This window comes from Atractosteus spatula, chromosome 21 (assembly GCF_055471065.1).
Source record: "Atractosteus spatula isolate fAtrSpa1 chromosome 21, fAtrSpa1.hap1, whole genome shotgun sequence".
Taxonomy (NCBI): Eukaryota; Metazoa; Chordata; class Actinopteri; order Semionotiformes; family Lepisosteidae; genus Atractosteus; species Atractosteus spatula.
Window position 1 is genome coordinate 9388533 of NC_142726.1, and position 25408 is coordinate 9413940.

At 34.3% G+C, this 25408-nt stretch overlaps 1 protein-coding gene across 3 annotated transcripts in view; it reads right to left on the reverse strand.

The window, feature by feature from the left end:
- cdh5 (cadherin 5) overlaps positions 1 to 19644 on the reverse strand; it is a 33413-nt gene extending 13769 nt beyond the window's left edge. Inside the window, exons 1-4 of one of the 3 annotated variants that reach the window (XM_088938872.1) lie at positions 19573 to 19644; positions 5930 to 5987; positions 2258 to 2479; positions 997 to 1282 (exon numbers count right to left, since the gene is read on the reverse strand). In XM_088938872.1, coding sequence (XP_088794998.1) covers positions 997 to 1282; positions 2258 to 2449 — 478 coding nt within the window. In that variant the 5' untranslated portion in view covers positions 2450 to 2479; positions 5930 to 5987; positions 19573 to 19644. Of the gene's footprint in view, positions 1 to 996; positions 1283 to 2257; positions 2480 to 5929; positions 6128 to 19572 lie in introns of those variants that run through there. The other 2 variants (XM_088938870.1, XM_088938871.1) reach the window with 2 other exon arrangements.
- Positions 19645 to 25408: the final 5764 nt, after the last annotated feature.

Sequence of the window (25408 nt, forward strand, 5' to 3'; positions counted from 1 at the left end):
TCTCTATTGCTTCCTAATGTCATGCATACAGTATGTGTTTATTTGAAATATTTTGGACATACAGTATTTGGAAATTTCAATATACTGAACATTATAAAGAACATTTTCCATGCTGCACTAATATTAAGCCAGACTGGAACATCACTCCTTTGAAAGTCATTCGAGATAGTACTAAAGACGAAAATGTGCCTCATAAAATAAATATGGACTAAATGCAAACCTTGATTGCACTTTTAAACAGTGAACCATCTCTTTAGCTGCCTAATTAAAATCTTTGGTTGGTGCTGAAATGTGTGAGATGAATTCTAAGGCAGAACATCATTTGACAATTTGAGACGTGGACTTCTAGAACACTGAAAGGATTTTGTGATTGATGTGGACAATAAAAGTCAGAAAACAAGTCAGTTCGGGGTTTATTGCAATTAAATGTTTTCATGGAAAATTTATTTTTGCTTTAGTGAAAGCTACTGCAAAAGACTTATTTTTAATTTGTTGTTTTTATTGAATGAAATATATATATATTTATGGATATATAAATATCAATAGCAAGGGACAAAGGGTGTAGGTAGAATCTATTTAGTGAAGAAATTGCCTTAATCCCTAAAACTCCTGTTCAAAACTATTTAGTGTAAATATTTGAAAGTAATATGTGGAAATTTAGGGGATTAACTTAAAAAAAACTTTTCATAACACCAAATCAACTATTACCAGTTCCTCAAAACATCAATTCCACACCTACATTGAGCTTTACTAGTTTTTCACTATTAATCTTTTACTGATACTTTAATCTTTGAACATCATCCTGTCTATTGTCAATATTTCCTCAGAGCCATTGATAAAAACCTTTGGCAAACCCATCTGATTTTAAAGAATAGACTAATCACATTCTGAATAACGTTCTAAGTGGCAGGTTTGATCTAAAGATTTGTTTTGTAAGAGTGTTATTGTACATGCTTCGCTCACTTTGCTTTTTCAAGAAATGTGTGAAGTACCTACCTTCTGGAGACCCCTCTTTAACAGAGCCTTTGTACTGACTTTGCTCAAACTTTGGAGCATTGTCATTTATGTCAAGGACTTTTATATAAAAATGGTCTGCTTCTTCCAGCACAACCCCAGTTAAATTTTCACGAATTTCAGCTTGCAGCTTATATATTTCTTTTTCTTCACGATCCAAAGGCTGGTTGACAAAAAGATCACCTTGAGCATCAACTTTAAAAATGGTGTTTGCCCCCTCTCCTTGGATGATGAACATTGCGTTTTTGTTGAACCTGGTACTTTTCAGCTGAAAATAAACAGATACAACAGGTTACCTACTTCATTCTACTTTCTTAAAGAAGAATAAGATAAAGAAAAACTTTAGATAAAAAAACTTAGGTTCTTACATTTCATATTGTTTTCAAGGGACATACAGTATAACTGTTATAAATATGTTATAAATATATGACCCAAATAAGCAATATTTATGATTAATTGAATTTAGTTTAAATCCTTGATGAAAATAGATGGATAAATAGATTTGAAAATCTATAAAAAGATAGATTTTGATTTTTTTTTCAAAAGCTATATACTAGTCATACTATTCATTAATAATTCTTATGCAGTGTGATATACTGTATGAAGTGTCATTTTGTTACTGAGGTCAACTAGAAATGTTGAATCTTGAGGGATTTTCAGGTTGTTAATGTTATTTTCATATATCCTTAAAAGTATTATCTTGTTTTGCGATGTTAAATACAAATAAATGCATTTTAAATTGCATTGGTATGATACACAGTACATATATAAATACATATACTTTATACATTATATATAAACAACATTGTATCAAAATGGCAGAATCCCACTTCTTAGGGTTAATGTTCAGGCCAATATTTGATTAGAAAAATTTAAACTTTCTTCATCAAATGTATTAAAATGGTGTATAATATACAATAATCTTCAGAATGTTGATTTTTTCCAGATTCGTTGCCATTGCTAGCACAAAGCAGCTTGGGATGTGCTGTGTATACTTATATGTACTGTATGTAGTGTAAAATGATCCTCGCACAGTTGTGATACTGTTTCATTTTGTTGGACTTTTTTTTAGAAATTTGAATTTCATCAGGGAAATCATTTAAGACTGAATTAGAAATATTATTTCTCAACAATATTACATAAACACAAGAAAATCATTTTGTGTAATCTGCTCCCAATCAAGCTGAAGTAACATAGTATTATGGGATACTAAATAGAATAAACTATAACTACTGTACATTACCTTTCCGATTTTATGCGGGAATGGTGGAGTTTGTTCTTCTTGAACAAATATTGAATTCCACTGCCATTCTCGTTTATGTCTGTGATGAGCAAAACTGTTCTCAAGTGAAGTGCCCATCCTCAGCTGTTCAGGGCTGGATGAGGCAAGGATTAGGAAAAAGGAAGACACCGCCACCCATTGTAAAAAATCCATTGCCAGCTTCACCGATGAGCGGCCTGAACTCTGAAATAAAACTACAATGAATATCCTAGGATCGCTGTTTATCCATTCTTTATCCCCTTTATCCTATGGAGTCTCTAGGAACACCATGGCCTTGCACAGCAGAAACAAGGCACATGACCCTCTCTGGGATTCTGGTCCAAACCAGGGAACACAAAAGTACTGTACACATAGAGAGACAAATTCAGATACAAGGATTTACCTAGTAAACGTGTGTTTGGAAGGTTAGAGGAAACAGCAGCTTGTAAAGAACACCCACATACAGTAGACATACTATACTATAGAAAGAACTTAGGAAGCTTTTCTCAACTCTGCTTTTCTCAGAGTAGATTGTGGACTGATCTCAGTTTAATTGGACTATTCTAATTGTCTCTACAAAAAAGAACTGTGATTCATGTCTGTATCAAGCCGTGCTCCTAAAATGTGAGCCATAGCATAATGGTGACTGATTAATCTGCGAAACAGGATATGTAAATATAAACCTTGAGGAAATAACATGCATGTTTCTAATGTGTGTGCTTAAAAGTCATCATTAGCGTAATTTTGTTGTTTTTCACTCCCTTCCTGCTATTCAAATTCCAGCTTTTTTCTCAACGCCTCCAAGTATATTGTAAGTCAGTGAGACTAGTTGCTGTAAAAATGTTTAACACATGACCCCAGATCTGGAATATCCATTTTCATCTACTTTTGTTCTTATTCAGTCAGTTTTACAAAAATACAGATTTCACAGGCAATTATCTCTATTTTTTATTTACATAAAAAAGAAAAATAATACTGTAATAAAAAGGGTTACAGTGGACCATATTTTTACAATGAATAGTATGTTCTTAATTGTGGCATACAGCAATATGCATGACAGTATAATTGATATAACAGTCTTCCGAATATTAAGAATGAATTATAGAAATTCCTCTTTCCTCATGTTATTTCAAGAATCTCATTTCCAATTAATATGAAACATTAAAAAGCAGACGCTGTATTAAAATAACAGAACACATTCTGTTTTCAGAACAGAACAAAAATAATACCAAAAAATAAAAACAATTGCTGTACCTTAACACACACACACCCATTTAGCTTTGGAACAAAATGGGGTTTAATTACCATATATGGTCTGACAAAAATTATTTCTAAATCAGTGGTAATTTCTATCACTAACAGTCTCTTATTTGAGCAGAGCCCTCTGGCCACTGGAATTTTATTTTCTAGTCCCCCATCCAACCCACTACAACATGTTGTAGCCAAGAATAATACTCAGAAATTGTTGAAAACAATAGAGTATTTTATTACTGCTAAGCTTGTACAACAGATGTTATTTAAACATTTTGGGCTAGTCACAGAGGATCAGTCCACTGTTGTTTTGAAAGCTTACTAGGTGGTTGGAATTTTATGATTAATATATTTTTTAGCAAGACTAAAAAGATTTGAGAAGACTAATGAGAACACTTTATTCCTGGCCTAAATAAAGTGATGTCGAGCTCTTGACTGGCTTTGGATATGCTGAACAAAATGCACTTATAATACACAAACTCTCATTTCAAAAATCTCATTCAGCCTATGAAGTTACAAGCTATTGATGAGTCTAGAGCTGCCAGACAAGTCATGCTTAAAATTTAAATAACATGTAATGTCCGCTGTATTGTATATTATTGACCTACTGAACCATATACACACCGAATGGTATCAAGCGTTTTGGTAAATGACATGACATAACATGAACCATATACATTGAAATCAAGCCACCCAAATGGTATATTTTAAACTAATCTTCACGCTAAGGTCTTTGTTACTAACAAAACAAATCAATTTAATTTGGCCTATGTTTACCAGGGTATTTCACACAGAAAACAGTGTGCAGTCACATAATGACTAAAATTTCCTTAGAGTTAAGTAATCAGGTGACTGATTCATGATATACAGGTAGCTAAAAATTAGATGATTTTGTTATCATGGATACTATATAAAGACACAAAGTAACAGTTCTACTGTATATTTACAGTATATCTTTAAAGCCAAGTAGAAGAGAAAAATAAATGTCATTATTATACTCTGAAATACCTAAATTTTAATTATTTTTAATTAAAATCTTAGTTGTCTTAGTCAAGAGTTCCTTGTTTTGGCAAGAGTGCTGATGTAGTCTGTTTCCAGTAAATTTTAGGAAGACAATTTTTATTAGTTAATGCCTAGAAAACACTAAGAGTTTCCGTAAGAGTGAAGAATGGTTTACATAAGAAGAATGGTTACACATGGAATTTTAGTAACTTTATAGGTTTCTGATTAAAAAAATATGTATAATTAAGCAGCCAATGTACATTTTACATTCATGATAATACCACAAAAATTAAAAATCTTACACTTTTTTAAATTCTTCTGCATTTCATTGAATTAACACTGATAGGATGTTCTAAATACATATGTGCATTACTTTCTTTAAGTTCTTTATATTCAGTTATGGTACAAATTTGAACAAAAGAAATGTTTTTCAGCTTAATATTTCCTTTCCTTTCTTAGAATTTAAACAAACACAGTGGATGTCAGTTCTGTACAGTCTGAAAACACAATAAAGACTTGAACCTCCGGTCTGATCAATCCACTTTTTTCCATCAAGCAACAATATCAGCATTAGGAGTAAAGTCCACTAAAATTAGTCTTGAAGGTATTGTATATTACACAGTTGCTGAGGAGAAGTTCAGAAATAAAAATGAATCTATGAAAAGAATCATGCTTTTTATACAAATTAAACCATTTTCTTGAAATTCAGAAATGCACCATGAATTAAACATTGTAATGAACATTCCTCCAATAAAAACCCAGGCACATCCATGATAACAGCATAGCCTAATTGTGCTGTTTTATTTCCAGCTTTAACTTATTTTTAAAGTCTAGTTTAACATTACTGGATACAACTGTAAATATCAGGGGAAAAGTGAGTCCCAGCTGCTAAATCAATCGACATCTAACTCCACGGAGTGGAGTTCTTTGAGTTTGTTTCAGACCGAACTAAACCACCTGCCACAACTGCATAAGAAATGACGAGTTATTAACATGTCCTTTTCATTTCTTCCTTTTTCTATTTTCTTCACATAATCAAAAAAATAGAAACACTAACAGAACAGGAAAAAACAAATGGTAACATTTTAACACTTGTTTCAGCTTTACATATTGTTCAGGATCAGGGCAGTGTTATGACCACCTCTGACTGTTAAGAGTCTCCTCATATCTCAATTATAGCACTTAATCCAAATTCTAGTAACAAACAAACTTATTTTTAAAGAAAACAATTTTTAAAATAATGCCTTAATACTCAAGCACTTGCAACTTGATATCCATACTTACGGAATTACATTATTCTCAGAGCGCTATTTCAGTATTCAGTTATTAAAGACAGTACTAAAAAAAAGCGCTTTCAATCAGAAATAAATGACTATTGTAAAATTTGTCTTGTTTTCTTACCTGATGTTGATTTCTTCTTTTTGCTTTATTGCTTATTGTTCCTCAGAAAACTGTATTCCTTAAAATCAAATTAATAAAAGGAAATAGTGATATATCCTTTGATTTTGTCTTTCATAAACAGGGGCAAAAATGTACAGTAGCCACACTTAGCAGATATAAACCTGTCTGAGCTGTAACACTTGGGTTCGGCATTCCCAGCTGACCATGTTTCCCAAACTAGTGACCTGCCTATTTCCTATTGGCAGGCTTCCTGTAATTGTCCTTCTCTTCTATAGGATCCAAAAGTGGAAACCAGATAAATTCAGCCTAATTATCAGTAAAACAGCATGTCCATCAGGGAACAGTTGAAAGATGCTGGAAAATACCCTGTCTATTGCATCCAAAGAAGCTAGAAAGCTGAAGCATGTTAAGCATTTGCTTTGTAGCAGAAAACTGAGAGTGTGGCAGACATCACATTTCTGTGCTGAGTTCCGTGATGAAAACAAAGAGAAGGAAAGTAAAGCAGAGATTCATTATTCATACCTAAGAGATAAAGATTATGATAAATAGGTTATCGAAGTTAATCCCGTGAGATTTCCACATAGTGGTATTACATTTTTCAGGAAACAAGAGAGTATTTGATAAAGAAATCTTGTATAAGCTGGTAAGTGAGATGAATGCGTTTTCCCGGCTACTGAGTGTTTCCCTTGAGTACCATCTGTAATTTAGGGAATTGGTTTTCCAGCTTGATGTGTGTACTATCAAAGCCCTTCTCCATCTCAGTGCATTTACCTACTCCAGTTAGTCAGATCAGTCCTGAGAGCACTGCAAGTTTATTTAACTGAGATCCCTGCGAAATATACCATGGCAGATAGAGACAGTGTGGTTAGTGTGTATGTAAGAGTGAAAAAAAAATCTTTACCAAATGCTAGAAAGACTAGATGTTTAGAATGTACAGTTATTTCATGATTTTTTTCCCTTGTAATACTGACATGCACTATTGCATTGTGCCAAAATATAATAAATTGTACTCATGTCTGCAAGATATAATGACTTTATTCCAGACTTTTTTGGTATCTGTACATTTTCTGTTCCAGAGCAACACTTAAGATTTTAAAACATTAAGGTAATTGTTTGATTTTCAAGCTTGAAATATGAGGTTATGTCTAAAACTAAAACTGTATACTATACTGTATACTAAAACTGTAGGTAAAGTCAAATATCAAATGGTTTTAACAGAATGAGATACTCTTCTGTGTTATTTTATGTTTTATGGATGCATTAGGGTATTCTGTTACAATTTAAGTTAAATTGTGTCCTGTGTCCATAGGTGTCAATATCTTATACTGAAAAAAAATTGTTGACACTCCATTTAAACCCTTTCATGACTTCTGAATTTAATCAATTTTAAAAGGTTTAGTTTTGAAAATGTTTAGGCTGAAAAGATTTTTAAAACTTTGGATTTTGTAACATTCTGACATCTTAATAATGTACTTAAAGTATTTCAGTGACATTGCAAAAACTTTTCTGAAAGTCTAAATTAACCCAACCTTATCTTTACAGCTGTTGAGAAAAGTTGTTGTTTTGTATTAGCTACAAGGCCACCAGTTGTGTTTTTCAAAGATGTTCATTTTACGCAGCCCTTGTCACTTTCATAGATAGTAAACTATACAATACTGAGCAGATAACCCCAAACAAAATACATAAAAAGGTAGATATTCATCCATCTTTTTCCTAACCATTTCATCCAATTCAGGGCAGCAGGTGAGCTGCAGCCTATCCTAGCAAGCAACTGGCGCAATTCAGGATACACCCTAGACAGGATGCCACTGCATCGCAGGGCACACAGACACAAAAGCACAAACTCATGCCAGGGCTAAGTTTCCCAGAAGCCAATTAACCTACCGGTATGTCTTTGGACTGTGGGAAGAAACCCACTGAATGTGGGGAGAACATACAAATGCCACACAGATAGCACCTCAGGTCCAGAATTGAACCCAGGGCTCCAGAACTGCCAGGCAGTAATACTAACCACAGTGCCCACTAATACATAATATTCTATGTGCAAGTTGATGAGGAGCTAGCAGTAATATCTACAGATATCTACAATAAGTGTTCAGCTTGCTGTTTCATATCACTTCCCGTGGATATCTGTTTCAGAGATGGCCCTCCAACTCAGGGCCTCATACAATGTAGGGTACTTGTTAACTACAGTATTTGGATCCTTGTACTAAATATTGCATCAACATTCTTCATGTCATTAAAATTATATACCACAGTCTGAATTTTGCAGTGCTTTCAACAGTTCATTGGCTTTAATTGCTTGGGGCTTCTATGGTGTAAATAAACCAGAACTTACTTATACACTGTGTTTTTATTAGAAATAAAGTTGTTTACATTATTAAAATTACATATTTAAGACCTTTTGGGGGTAATTTTAAAAATGAGCACACATGCATTTCTTTTACAGCACAATGACTGAGAGCAATTACATGAATTGGTAGAGATAAAAGCAGAACTTATTTGCAATGAAATAACACCAGGGTGCTTTATATCTATTCATTACATTTTATTTTTCTTTTGGAGCATACATTAACCTGTCATTTTAATGAGAAGATAGGTCATTCATTTTCCTTTACATTTTTTTCCATTCAATTTCTATTCCATTTCCAGGTTTACATATTTATTTTAAGTGTGCACACTGCAATCCCATTTAATGCATTTTTGATATTCTTCTGAAATGTTAAAACTCTATCTCTGCATCCTTGCTCATCCTTTATTCACACTGGAATTATTCCTTTATATTTTGGTATTTGTTTTCTTTGGCCATAAAAATACTAACAAGCATGGTAGGAAAATTAGATTTAACCTGGTCAGGAATTGTCTGCAGAATACAGTGAGTGAACATTTAAAATTCCTTTTAGTGATCTACTGTATATTGTCAAATGGTGGAGAGTTTTTTTTTTGCTTGTCCTTGGTAGCCTTGACAAAAAGTTATTGCATCAAATGTCACATTTATATGACGTTTCCTACAGGGATCAAAATGAAAAACAAAGATTTTCTAATAGCAAAGCAAAGCAGCTACATTCAAGGAAGGGGGAAGCTCAGTACTGCTTTTTCCACTCTCCTGGTTACATCCTGTTATGATACAAATGAATGCTGACATTTATACACCTAATCCAGGGCAGGAATGAGCTGAGCTTATGTTGATCGAAACAACCAACAAAATGTAACATTTAATTCTATGCATAGTTACAGTAAATTAACCATGAACATTAATTTAGTAAAAACATGAAAACAAAGTCACCTCCACTGTTCAGATAAAAAAAGCTTCAAGCCTTGAATGTAAAACAGGAGGATTTCAGCCAAATATCAGCACAACTTTAATTTTAAACTTTAAGAATTTCATTTTTTTTTATTAATCTAACATTTTTTAGTTTTTAATTTGAAAAGAAATGCTCTCAATTAATAAATATGAAGTTAAAATTCACAGGATATGAAGATTCAGTTGTCCTTTCTATATTGTAACTGCTTCAGACTGCTTTGAAAAGTATATTTTAAAGTTCTGGTCCTGTGAGTCGTGGTCATATTTTATGACATCACTGTTAGAGACTGCTTTGTGTATGCACTGATTCATTTATGGAATTTCCTAAATCACCTACTGTGCAACATGCAGCATGTTTATTTTATGTGTAAAATGTCAGAGCCACTGGTATTCTTATGTGACCAGTCTTTATCAAATACATCCAGTCCTTTGAGTCATTTCCATCTGTCCACACATCCTTTTAAACCACAAGTAATCTCAACTAATCTCACATTCACTTCCTGTGGTTGTATTTCAAAGGGATGAGAGAGAAAGGGTTGTGAACCAGAATCAGAAACCTTACATCTTCCAGAAAAAAAAATCTTGTTCCTACCTTATCTATGAACTATACAGATGTATTCTTTAAAGGCATATGCATTTCATACCAGATCATTTGCATTGCCATTTTGGATTGGCCACCTGTTTTCTGGTTGTGGTGATGAAACAGTCAATTGTCAGCAAAAGTGTTGCACATACAGTAAGTAATATGATAATAATAATAATAATAATAATAATAATAATAATAATAATAATAATAATAATAATAATAACAACTTATACTTATACAGCGCTTTTCTGGACACTCCACTCAAAGCTCTTTACAGGTAATGGGGACTCCCCTCCACCACCACCAATGTGCAGCCCCACCTGGATGATTTTACTTTATGACTACATAAAGTACAATTACCTGGGGCCAAATTTAAATTCTCAAAGGGGAGTAAGGACTTGGATAACTCCAATTTTTAGACATGTTAAGAAGTCTAATAAAACCTGTTCTAATCTGTGCACCTTATGGATTTATAGTAAACGTGACTTTTAGCACATGCATAGGTCTAAAATTAGCAACACAGACGTCAGAAGATACATCCTAGTTCATAGGAGAGGTATGAACATCTGAGTCACTGAAATCCTAAGTGTTTCCTCTAAAATCTCAAGGCATATTAGGGCATGTTTTTTTTTTATCAGAAAAGACTTCCATATGAGCTGCACGAACAAGAACTAAAAGAAGGCAATTTTGGGCATATACAGTATTAAATGGATCTACTATCTCATGCAGACATTTTTAAACCAGTACCAGTACCAGTACAGAAAATCATCAGGTGTTTCTGTCTTAACAGAAACATGTGATAATGCAAATGTCTCCTTGTGTTTGAGTGCATCAGAGATCTCAGAAGCTATAGAAAACCATTGATATAAAAAATGAGATGAGTGCATGATGCTTCTATGAAACAATGAAAGACAATTAGCTATGACTGAAACGTTTCAATACTCTGTGAATATTGTTCAGAACATGTGACTGAGAATTAAATAACCCTCTATCAATGTCAAAAGTTCAAATATTCTATTTGCATACATTTGCTTAGATGGAGGGTAGGCTGAAGTCTCTAAAAACAATTTCATTTTGGAAGACTACATCCTGTTGTGTGGTGGAGTTCATACATATGTGTTGTTAATTATTTCACTTTGCTTGCACACGTAGAGACCTTGACTTACAAGGCACTGTAGAATATTTAGTACTCAGAATATTTAGTGCTAAGTAAACACTAAATATACTCAGAACTCCACTTTGTGGAGTGGTGTGGGGAGAACCACTTGGAACTGAATGTTACAAAGACAAAGGAGCTGGTGGTAGATTTCAGGAGGAAAAAGGTCAAACCTACTCCTGTCTACATCCATGGGAGTGGCGTGGAGATGGTGGACTCGTACAAGTACCTGGGAGTCCACATCGACGATAGACTGGAATGGTCTAAGAACATCGAGGCCATCTATAAGAAGGGACAGAGCCGACTTTACTTCTTGAGGAGGCTCAGGTCCTTCAATGTGTGTAGTAAGATGCTACACATGTTCTATCAGTCGGTGGTAGCGAGCGCCATTTTCTACGCAGTGGTATGCTGGGGCCCTGGGATTAGAGCAGTGGATTCAAAAAGGCTGAACAAGCTCATCAGGAGAGCAAGCTCTGTCATTGGGTCTGACCTGGACCCCTTGGAGGTTGTGGCTGAGAGGAGAATGGTGTCCAAACTAGAGGCCATCATGGACAACATCTCCCATCCCCTCTATGACAGGCTTGTAGAAATGAAGAGCACGTTCAGCAATAGACTGATTCATCCACGGTGTGACAGGGAGCGCTACAGGAGGTCATTCTTGCCTTCTGCCATAAGACTGTACAACGCATCCACCTTGCGTCTGAGCAGAGGCAACATTGACAGTGACCTGTTTCTGGACTAAACACATCTACACATCTACTGCTACATCTGCTCTCTTTCTTTTCACATTCACAACCGTTTTTTGTGCAATATATGCCAGGGACCCGTGCAATACATTTATATTTATATTTATATATATTTATATCTATTTATATCTATATTACATCTATATTTATATTCATATGTGTTATACGATTTTTCTGCATACTGTTCTGTTCTAGTTTGTTCTTTGTGTGTCCGGACTATGAGTAACTCTTTTAGTGCACCCCTCACTGTACTGATTGTATTGTACAGTATGTATTGTACAATTATTATTATTGTATCATTCGTTACACTGTGGCTGTGTTGTCTTTGTAAAGCTGCTGTTGCACTGCAATTTCCCTCACGGGATCAATAAAGTATCTATCTATCTAATATTTAGTGCTTTGACTCATCATCAATAGATAGGGACACATGGTAAAATTTCAGAGCTTGGTTGTCAATCTTTAGTAAACTAAGGAGTAAAAAAGAAAAAAAAATGATAGAAACATCCACAGTCAAAGCAAAAGTAGGAAAATAATTAATATCAACTGGTTTTGTCTTTTTCTGTTGGCCTCACATGGGGCAGTATAGGATGGTGAGTAATTCTCTGGACTCATACTGTACAGTATGTAAGGTGTTGTGGATTTCAAGTCCTTGCTGCAGATATTGCTGTTGTACCTTAAGTGACTGTGTATTGTACCCCAATTGCTCCATTCCACATAGCTGAAATAACAGGGACTAACATTTGCTGGGTTAAGGCTGCGCAATACACTGGTGTCCTATTCAGGGCTGAAATTATGTGCTCGCTGTTAACTTAACACCATGGAAAACAGGATAAGCCCTGCCTTTATGAGACATTGTGAATTGAGTATGATACAAAGGTAACAGCATGTGATACTGTACATTCAGTTTGCCTCTAAACACCATTAATCAATCAGAGGCTGCATTGAAACAGTTGATTACCGACATCTTTTTGCCAAACATTTGTAAAATGAACTGACATGAAACCTAGTAAATAATTGGTTAAGAAAATGTAATTTCTTGTAGGACAATTCAGATATATGTGATCCTCATTTATTGTTAGCCTTCCATGCACCATTAAGCTCTTCAAATACTGAGATTTTTTTTAATCTTTCTTTCAATAGAAAGGCTACTGTTCTTCAGGTATTTGGTTTAGGTATTTTATTTGTTATAACAGGCCTCATTTGCTGTGTGAACTGCATGTGGTGATCCCTGCCACACAGAGGAATTCATTATTCAAAAGGAACTGTGCTGCTGGGAGACAACTATCGGTTTCTGGCCTAGATTGAGTACATCACTTGAAAGAAAGTAGGGAATTTTGAATAACAAAACCTTCTTAAATATGATCCCATTTGTTAAACATAGATGTATTACTCAGTAACACTATGAACTAAATAAACCTGTAAAAATAATGTCAAAGAATTTGTGGAGGGTAGATGTGGTTTTTATCTATTACTGAGAACAGAAGAGGTTCTGATGAGCTACAAGGTGCCTGTTTCGACATTCAAAATTGGAGTATTTTAGTAAAACAAATCTCTCATTTATTTTATACTTAGTTGAAGGTTAATAGACATTAATGGTTGCTACAGTATCTTTCCAACAAATTCTTCTTTTTACCAACACAAGAGCTCTAGATCATATGTCAAGGTAGATGAAGGAAGATCCCATTACAGATTGGTTTGATATTTATACATATAAAAAACAGAATGAAGTTGAAACATCCATATTCTGTACTGGGGCAAACTGTCCACTTCTTCATTAATCAGACCTGCAGTTTTTCCACAATGAAGCACATCTTTGGAAGGTGAACGAAAGACTCGTATTTGTCCCATACAGCAAATCCCTATCTCCCTACCACAAACTTAGTCGCCTTCATTTCTTCAGGAGTATGTTCACATGGCTGGCCAGCTGCACAAGCATTCAAGAGATTTCCTCAGCAGGAAACACATTGCAATTAAAGGTTTTGTTGAGGATGCTGCTACTGTTTAGCTTACAGGAACTGTGTTATTTACTTCACAATATATGTGTGGTTTATAGGGATAGTGCAAAAAGTAAAGTGCAAAACACAAAGGGAGCTTTTAAGAAATTTTCAGATTAAAACTTGCAGTATGCACTGTAGTGTTTCAGATTTGCAGGTTATCAGCATTTTGTTTCATTTGTTTGCTTTCTGTTTCAGCTCTTCATTTTAGGATGCCAGATAATAAGCGGTTGAGATATGAAACTCCGTAACACCAGTCTTGCCCCGATGCAAAGTCATGAAAAATTCTACACCTTTTAAAAGTCTATCTTGTTATTTGTAATAAGAATATAGATGGCATTTGTTAACGGGAAATAATTAAGAAAATTTGGAAATGCAAAAATTAAATCTAAAGTGAATGAAACACTTCCGCTGCAGTACAAATAACATTGCAAAATGTAACACATTCTGAAATTTAATTTTTAGTGTATTAAAAATGTATTATTCTGCTTATATGAATTGCTATAACTAAATGAAAATGTTAGGGTTCATTTGAGCCGAAAGTGTTCTTGTTCTAGTTGAGCTATTTTCACCGTTAAATTAATATTATAACTATTCCTGCTGAACAGTGCACCACAAGAAGGGATTACCAGACTATTAAAAAAGATTGAATCAAGATTGAAAGACTTACTCTTGCTTTTATCCCAGCATGTTACTGCTGTTATCTGTTAGGCCATCATGGGTGGGTTTGGAATAATCTTCAAGTTTAAAACCCAATTAAGAGGACCAGTTGAATAAAATACACAGGCACAGGCTTCAATTTGAATACAGAGAAGCATGTTGAAAGATTGCTGCCACTGTAAAATGTAAATCTGTATCAAATTCTGAGAAAAACTTGAATACATGTTTCATTAACAATACTTTGGAAAATTAAGTATAGAAATGTTAGTTCAAACATGCATGTTGGTAAGTTTTCATTGTTATCAGGGACATTTATAATAACGTAACGCTCTTGGGTTCACATGGGTACATGCACTCACCGCTGCCGCCTCAGGTCAGCCCCCCACCACTAGGGACCCGAACCCAGGCCTCCGGCATCACTCAACAGGGACCCAGACAGTTGAGCTAAAGGGAGATCTCCCTTCAGCCTGACGGCTGCGGTCCCTGCTATTCACAGGGAACTGTCGCCACGCTGGTAAGCTGTCTCACACAACCTGTAATGACGGCCGTATGCATTACAATAATATATATATATATTTATTTTTACATGTTTCATTTCAATATAGAACACTCACAAGCTGAAAATCAAACTACCTCATGCATTCAAGGCCCAGTGGATTCCATTAACTCAATTAAGGATAACAAAAAAAGCTTTCATTGTTTATACTTATTCTTTATGTTGACTTAAAAAATTGAGCTGCTTCTTTAGCTACAATAGTTCTCAAGAAAGCTGAAATTTGATAAAGCCCTAGAGACATGAGGTTGAACAAATTTAGGTAATTGATTGAAAAGAACGGTGATTATTTTCTTTAGTTTATGCACTATCCTGTAAATCCAAAACATTTACAAATGCAAATTTAGTGGTGTGGCCTAGATGAAAACAGATATGCAATGAATATTATTGTCATTCATTCTATTGTTCATTTTTGTATTTCTTATTCTTGGGCTACACCATTGATAGGTGTAACCAATAACAGATGGTTCTAGTCCTAGTACTACATTATACAGTATACAGCTAAAAATGTACTGTACAAAGCATGAAAAGGTTGGTAAATGCAATGGAGGAAACATCTGGAATTCCTTTTACTAGACAGCAGCTGGTGATTCTAAGAAAGGGTGTAATTTTGTTACAGAAGGTTCTGATGTAGCATTAAGAGGGATGGGATCAAACACATTATCCATCAGAAAATACTTTCTAAGCCAGTTATTAGCAGAGAAATCCGAAGGTGAATATCTTAAAAATTATTGTATTCAGGATTTTATTGTCCCCTACAGCTATGTACTGTATATTGCACCCCGATATCATTAGAAGAATTTAATTTTCTAGGGATTTCAGCTTACATACCACGACTAAAGTAGATACAGCATACAAGCGCATTTCAAACACATTAAATTAAATGTACTGACCATCAGCAAACAGAACACAGAACAGATTCCATATTTGACTTGAGTAATGTGTAACATTCTTACGATCGGTTTAATTTATTTCTAAAAACGTTTAAAATTAAATCTTTTAATTAAAAAAAAAAATTTAGATGAACAAAATGGCCTGCATCTGTTTCGTAATATTCTTAAAAAAGAAATGTTCTTGTGTTATTACTTTTTTCAACACTAGAGATGGTACTTAACAAGAAAAGTCATCTCAGAAAAAAACAGATCAGGTTACCTTTGAGCATTGAGAAATATTCAAACTTCTGTTAAAAACTGTACATGAAATAATACTGTATAGGTCCAAATGATTATGGACTGACTATAGAAATTTCTTTCTAGGCTTTTATTAAAAAGACATACAGAACACAGACTTATAGTATTTATAGGCACTGCCATTAACCTCTGGAAATTCTGGAATGGTTCATCCAGAAAGTGCCTCAGCACAAAGAGCAGAGTAAGCCTAAAGCCTAGGGTTTCTTGGTCCTAGTCCGGGCTGTAGCACTGGTTGGCTGGTTAGGACCAGGTCTAGTGTAAATGATCACATTACTCCTATCCTGGAGTCCTTGCACTGGCTTCCGGTCAAATTCCATGTAGACTTTAAAATCCTCATGCTCACCTATAAGGCTCTGCATGGCTTTGCACCTCAGTACCTGACTGAACTATTATCACCCTACTCCCCACCTCGCAGCCTTCGCTCTTCTAATTCTGCTCTCCTTACTGTCCCCCAAGCCCGTCTACATTGTATGGGTGACAGGGCCTTCTCCTGTTATGCCCCCAAGCTCTGGAACTCTCTCCCCAAGGATATCAGAGAGTCACCTTCTCTAAACTCTTTCAAACCCAGACTCAAAACCCTCTTTAGAAAAGCCTTTACTTAACTGGTTCCATTCTTCACCCCTCTGCTTTTCTTAGTACCACCATCCACGGTCTCCTCTGTATATTATAATTGTGTTTTATCTTGTGTATTCTTTTTATTTATTGTTGTTGTCATTCTGTAAAGCGCTTTGAGAAGCCACCTTTAAAGGCGCTATATAAAATAAAGTTTATTATTATTATTATTATTATTATAGGAACACTAAGAAGGGGACAAGGAACCAACATTATCGGCTGAGACCCCCCATTCCCGCTCTTGTCCCTTGTTTGGCTGCCTACAAGCCACACAGACATCAGTGAGGTGTGTATGAGTTCCCCATACACACACAAATACCTTTTTGTTCTTTTTCAATGGTGTGAAAACAAGCAGGTAGCATTGATCGTTAAGCATGTGCATTTTTAAGGTACCATAAACATGCCAGATGATAAACTGAAAACAAAATTTTTTAATTAGTATTGTCAAATACCATGATCATACTGTATGCCATTAGTTGTGTCATGTTGCGTAGGGTACAAGGGAACAGGTAATGGTTCATTCCATTCTTCAGATTTACGGCTCCACAGCCAAAACATTGTGTTTCTTTTCTTTACCTTTCAGCATGGAATAAACCTTTGCCTGCTCCTCTTTATGCTGTTAGGCCTGCTTTTTTTAAACTATTTTATTTCCACTCTGATGGACTTTTTGAATTTTTGTCCATAGGGTTTCAGAATCTGACTCTCTACTCCCATTAGCTTATACCCAATATATAACAGACCATAGTGCACTAAACATGTTACAAAAGTCATATCACCTCCTTGAAACTCAGAGAGTGTTAAATTTTGCTGTGTACAGTGGTGCTGTGTGGCTCTGAACCCACCAGTGACTGTGATTAAGTCCTGGCAGAGGCAGGGCTGAGCTGTGCTCATTATATATAAAGCCCATAGGCAACCATATCGATAAAAAACATATAATTTTGTTTAGGGATACTGTTCTTATTTTTCATTCTTTTAATAAAATAATGTTTTAATCACATATTTGGTTAAAAAGTCTTTTTTTACGGTACTTAGTCAACAACTAAGGATTTTTAGTGGAACTCTAATCAAGTCAACAAAAACCAGAGACCATCTTCTCTTAAAAATGTATATTTTATTATGTAATCATGCAAATGAAAGATTTCATGTCAGGTTCACATGCTGTACTTAAAGGTCCTGGTGTGTACAGTAGATAGTGTAGAGTCTCACATTGAGTGGTGGCAGAGCTGAGCTCCAGTGAATCCTGGCACAAATTAAGCACACATCATTTCTAATTAGGCTGTTTACAAATTGTCTGCAAATTGGTACAAATTGTCTGCTTGTATTTATTGAATTATATATGCAAACTGTGAAACACAGGTTTTTCGTGGTGAGAAGTGGATCTTAATCCGCTTTATTTTAGGCAATTAACTTGATCCATACCACCTCACATATTGGGCAAATAAACTGCTATCTTTATAAGGATTTAGCTTACTTAAAATTCATGAAGATTTATATTTCATATTTTCAAAAAATGCATTTCACAGTATCAGTGAGTAGCCTACTGACTGAAATCAATGCATGTAGTGAAATGAAGGAAAATGTGATAAATCATGTCTTACAATTAACATATTAGCAACACATATCCTTGTACATATGTGTTTAAAAGTTGTTTAAAGGGTCCAAGTGGCAATATCTTGATGCTGTAACTGCACGCTACAGATAAAGGCTGATACTAAATCACAATAAATAAACACAAACCCTCCATCAGTTTTCTAATGCTGTTACATCTCTCAGTAGGTTTCAATTACATTTTTAAGTAATGTGTGTAGAAATGAATCGGAAATTTCGGGCTCCTTACTAAGGTGCCTTGGAAAAATAAACAAAGCCATAATGAATTGTCACAAAATTACATATGTTACATGTAATGTCTCAATGGTTTTGTTTTTGATCCTTTTTAATTTTGAAACAAGCAATTAAAAACTGTTTGATACATATTTTATGTATAGTATACACTGTACTGTATATAATGTCTATTTAAATGAGGTCAAAGAGTTGAGCTTCAAAGGCACAGATGATTAAGACAACCTGCTCACGTATTCAAAGAATAACAAGGTTCACAAACTAAGCACACAAACGTGAAACGTCACGTACTATACAGGCATACTTCAATGAAGGAATCACATTATTTACTGTCAATCATACTAATGGCTATGTTCACAAACTGAACATTATGAGTACAACATCTTAACTCAATTATGCTCACATTTTACCTGAACATACAATCTTAATATGAGCATTTAAATATCAGAAGGCTTGTTTGAACCTTTAGAAGTTTTTAAAACGTTCTGAAGATGGCATCAGCTCATTTCCGAGACTGGGATTTGACTTACTAATCTTTTCTTAAACAATACAACATTAAATGATTATAGGCAATTTATAAATCCCTTTTTATCAACATCCCAAAAAAGCTATACTGGTATACTGTAGTTCAGAAAACAAAAAACTTGCTAATCCATGAAATAAAGATTCGACAGTAACAATAAGCATAATGCATCATTTTTGTTTTGTTCTGATGAGTCATAACTATAGCACGATTAAGACTGAAGTGGCACTTAAGTCCAATTTATTCAGTCACCATGAACAAATGCAAAACACACACAGATTCATAATGAATACAAACACGGGAATACATTTAAACTCACTTTCTGAAAAAACCCCATTGTTTTTTCACTTCTGAAATATGCAATGCATATGTGCCTGCACTAGAATGATGAGTAAAGTTAGAAACTAACCACATCAATAAAATAAATGCAAAGACATTTATGCAAAGAAAAAAGGAAGGTAATAATAAATGAACATTTACCAACTGCATATCCCAAGATTGCATTCCTTGCTGTGTGTCTTCCTTTGCCCGTTTCCAAAATGACCTTTCTTAATGCCTCTTTGTAAGAAGGTCTTCCTCCTTAGCAAGTGCTTGGTCAGGATTCTCTGTTAGTTACTAATGCCTATTTTGGTATAACTTAGCTATTCCATTGCAAGTTTCATTTTACACAGCATTCTCAACTTTTAAGTAGTTTTTGAGCTGTTGTTCATCCTGATAAATTAGATCAATCAATAAGTTAAACCCTGCATCTTTGAATCATATGTACTAAGAGCCTGAATGCTCCAAGTTTCTCCATTACTGAACACTTTTTAATGAAATACTGTACAATTAAGGCCAATAAGTATTAACCTACTCATAGAAGTACAAAACAACCCAAGATATATTGACATTCTAATACTCCATAGATCAAATAAAATAAACACATATGCATTCTCAATGTTAATGTAATTCATATAGTTCATCTTTTTGTGTACTGTTTTAGAAATGCTTTTTTGATAAGATGCAATATCAACATTATATTAGGACCAGTTAGCACATATTGACAATATTGTGTAAATAAAATTAAGTCCCATGGCACAGTAGAAAGCAGAGTTAACAGTGATGAGTTCAGTTGCACATCTGGTAAGATGCCAAAATCAAATACATTTAAAATAAGATATTTTTTTGTACAACACAAAATGTTAAAATGTTACAGTTACTGTATAACACTAAATGACCTAAAGAGGTCAAAAGGGATCATGGGGAGTTCAAAAACAGGAAATGAAAGAAGCCAAATTGCACATTAATAAAAAAAAAATCAACTATGTACAAAAGCCAAAAGCAAACTATGTACAAAATGTCATATAAGGGATTTCAAAATGATGTCCCATTGTTATACAAGAATGAATATAGTGCTCTTTTTTTTTAAGATAACTAAAGCTTAAATAAAATATATGACTGAACTTTGATAACAAAAAAGTTTGGTGGTCATTTGCTATCTATGGAATAACGGTCTACTCAGTTAACTGGCATTAACTACAGTAAATCCGTTCTTTAGCAATACATCTTTCCAACTTCCTCCAGTCTGTATCTGAGCTGAGAGATGACCTTTGATAAATACCACTGCAAGCATTTAGTTATTTTATTGCTGAAAGGTTTTTAAATGTCATCCTGCCTTACAGTATATGTTGAGCCTGGAATATTTCTTGATCACATGACCTTCAGGACTCCTAACCTGCAGTTCAATTGCTAACCTCTAGGTGTCTCTGTAGGAACAATCATTAGGAACAATCATCTGAACAATCATTAGGTAAGCGGCACAGAAAATGCTATTAAGTAGAGTATACAATTGGAAACTAATTATGATTAGCTTATTAGAGAAAATAAATAAATTGGAGCTATTAAACAAATGTTTAAAAGAAACTTACATGGGTGGATGGATGACATCTAAAAGCATCTTGTGCACGAGTACAACAATATTTGCCTGCAGTGCACACCAGTGGAAGTAATTTATTCAGAACAATCCACAATTTACCATTTAATTAATTAACTTTTATCAATTAACACTCTCAAAGTATAGCAAAAGAAGGACACACACAAAACAAAAGGCTAATATTGACACTGGTCAGAGGGAGTTCACTTGGAAAAAGTGTACCATTCCAAGATACAGGCGTTTCTCAAAAAGGAGTATTAACAGCAGATTACCGATTGACACAAAACAAAATTAAAGACATTAAAAATGTCTGATGAATCTATGAATGTAAAATAATCTATGCTTATGCACATAAACTGTAGCAATTAAATTATATATTGATATGATTAAGCTAGTGTGGTGGAATGATTATTTAATAAATTGCTTTAAAAGAGGATATATCAACCTTCTTGTACTGGAGAATGTAGATACCAAACAGAAAATCAGTCACTAAAAATTCCAGGCCCTATTTATATCAAATTTAAAATTTTGCTTTGTATGTTGCATCTCATTTTGTCTTATGTCATATTTGCTTAAGCATTTAACTATGCATATAAATGACTGAAATACTGCATATATACAGTATACAGTATGTATATATATATATTGCAGCCATATTTCGGTCTTGAGAGTGACCTACTGTACTACTTTATACAGTAGATGTAATTTAGCAATGCTAGTGTTTTGCGATGTACCTGTAAGTTGTTGTAGTCATAATTCTAAGTCTTTGATTAATTGTATTTATAATCTAATTTAATAACAGTGGACAGTTATTTAACTATATTTTAACAATTACTATTATTCAATTATTGTATATGTATTGCAGGTATAATTTAATGTGGTGACCTAATATGTACACTTTTAACATTCTAAATACTACCTACACTTGACTGATTTGCTGTAATTATTTAGTAGGAATAATGACCCAATTTTTTTCTTTTAATAGTAAGAGCAGCACAGCAGGATTTGAAGCAGCATCTCTTAGCTGCTCTTCAGTGATTCAGTCCCATTCACAGAGGGCAGACATTTCTAGCTCATATAGGTGGAGATTGTCGGTGCTATTGGAGATGTCAGCCAAGCACACTCTAGACATTTTACGGGTAACAGGTTCAGCAACATTGTAAACAGAAATTATCTACTGGTTTAAATACTGTAAGTGGTATTGCTGAAACATTTGTATTTTAAATGACATGATTTTAGTGAACCAAAGAGAAGTTAAATTGCATAATTTCATAACTTTAGAGTCAACATATATTATCATCATTTTAATATTATTTCATATTGTTGTATCATTCAAGAACTCAACATTGTCCATTGTATATAGGTTACAGTTTAATGTGGGGAACAGGTCTGAGGCATGGTGGCAAGTTTCTTCACACTACTGCATTGCAGCTTCTGGGTTGGCTTCCGTTTGGTCATTTTATCAGCATTTATTGGGAGCACTGTGGTGTAATGGCTAGGTCTGTAAAATTATATCTGGAAGATTGTGGGCTCAAATCCTGAGTGAGCCATTACTGCTGTGTCCTTCAGCACCACATTTCACTCAGCCCATAAAATGCCCTGTTGTAATAAAGGGGACTGTCCGGGTTGTCATTATAAATGAGAATTTGTTCTCAATTGACGTATCTGGTAAAATAAAGGTTTATTATTTGATTGTGTTTATAATACCTCTCTTCAAAATGATCGCTTGTTTTTTACACAGCTTAATTTCCTTTCATGAAGACAACAATAATAATAAAAAACAAAGTGAATGTGAAATGCAGGATTAAGTTCTTGTTTTAATCCTTTTATCTTTTCATCTCTTGAATGCTTTATAAAAGCCACTGCTAACACTTAGTGGCATACACACCTTCCGCCCTGTTTATCTGTCGGTATTATTTTAGATTAAGTGCCTCTAATCCCATTGAAGAAATCTGATTAAACCTGTGCATGAAACATGACTGTGAAGCTTAAGTGATTTTCTTTGTTCCATCTGATTGCTTGTATGGATTTACAAGAAAGAAAACCAGTTCTGCTGTATAAAGTACACACATCTTACTCTATTTCATGGAAAATGATGGAAATATTTCAGAATACCTGAAATTTAAATTTAAATTTTAACACAGCTTTCCTCTTTTCTGTAACTTTAACAGATTCATAGTTTAAAGAATTTATGAGCCTTTTCTTTTTTTAAAATTTAATACATGCTGATATAAATTTGCTCATTTAACTCAAGGATTCTAAAAACAAATCTAAATGTATTTGCTCAGCATTGAAGGATAATAATAGGACTTTAAAAGTAAAATGGTTTTATTGGGGTTATCATTCAAGTTATCAAACCATACACATTATTTCCTAAAACCTGGCCTGTATTATTCTGAGTACATTAAAGTCAGCTATATTTACATTCTGTGCACCTAAAATATGACTAAACGTCATCTTGATTTACTTTCTGTGTACATTTTAGCATTTGTAAATCAACCAAGCCCTTATAAATATTTTAGAGTGCAAGGATACCAAACACCAGTAGTCTTCTCTGAAAGTCATTAAAAATGAAATTATGGATTGCTTGTAGCTGCATTCCCCACTTTCAATGATGAAATACTGCTACTTCCATCTAGCGAAGAAATGAAATATTGCTTTGTTTGAAATGTTCAGCACTACGTCAATGATATTAGAGGCCATCTTGTGGTAGGATTTAAGATTACAGCTCTCGTCAGCTCCAGCTGTGTTTTTATGCAGCACAGCATATAAATCAAATTCTGAGAATTCATTTACATTATATATGTGATCATAAAAATGTATCAAATAAGGAAATATGTGATATCACTTGGCTGACACAATGTTACGTAATTTAGATTTTTTCACAGCCACAATAGAAATTTTCCAAATGGCAATCAGTGATTTATTTTTTGAAGAGGCAGTGCATTTGCTAGGGTAAACCCAACAGATATGTTTGTCTGAAGAGTGGCACATGAGACTTAGAAAGATGTAGATAAACAGTTAATACCCCATTTCTGAGAGTCACAAGGTAGCCGAGTCTAAAGACATGACAAAAGCTCTAATATGTGGTAGGTGGTGTTTTAGTTGGGATTGCCACAGCGCTCTGTTAAATCCTTATTGTAACTGTGACTGAGACTGTTCTTTAGAATGAGAGAGGCACTGAAAACTGAACAACTGATTAGTTACAAGATCAAACTAATCTGACTAATTTGTCACACAACTCACAGTTATGTGAGTGAAAACAACTCATTAAATAAGTTAAATATTCATTTAAAAGGAAAAATGCAGTAGGCTGACAGGTTTGAACTTTCATATCTGCCATTTTAATTAATAGAAACAGAAAAGATACTCAGATACTCATTTTTTATAAATTCTGAATAGAATGCCTTATGCAGAGCAAATAAAGAAGCAGATATCTGCTGAAATTACATAAAGGACTTTCAGAGGCACTCCAAAACTGATTTGACCGTTATAAATATATAAAAAGAGATTTAAATGCGCCATTCCAAGCTCTATGAAAATCCACAGTACTGCTGCACCATATGTGACTTTGAAGATTAAAGAATTACAACATCAAGTTAAGCATCTAAAAATGAATTACAGTATATACAGTATGGTTTATACTACAGAAGACTCCAAAGCATCAAGCTTCTTCTCTTCCTGTTCACCCAGCTATGCACCTTCAGTCTCGCTTTTATGTTTCCAACTATTTCTCTTTTAAACACTCTCAGCTAATTCTTCCCTAACACAGGATACATGGACACCCAGTTCAACACAACACTCCCCTCACTTCTTCAGGTCTGGTCAATTACAAAGTCATTGGTTGATATTTAAATCTGAAGCAAGAGGAGTTCTGTAATGACTGATAACACAAAAGATACACACTCTTGGCCAGAATATTACAAATAAGACAAAACATGACTGTTACAATATTTCCTAGTGGTTGGAGATTTGTGCTAGCGTAAAACTGCGTAAAAAATTTTAGTCAGATTTGATTTTGTCTGTTGCTAATAGTGTCCTTCCTCCTTTACCTGCATGTCTTTGTCTACTGGTATGGAATCAATGATGATGTGGGATTTGTGATTCCGGTGAGTTTGTTTTGTCTGTGCCTATCCATGTGCATTTATGGGAAAACTTGTTTGAACAGGGACAATTCATGACTAGTACAGTACATTTCAATAGTCCAATAAGAGATCAAAGAGGTCACTTCTCCCAGCCACCCAACTAAAGGTATCTGTATTGTTCCCTATGTAGGTTTTATAGTCCCTCAATAGAACTATAAGAGTTGGAGGTTGGCATCCTGTCATTCGCTATGCCCACTGGTGCCAAGAAGTGGGATAGTGTAAACTGCTGTTAGGCACATAAGCTCAAAAACAGCTGGGC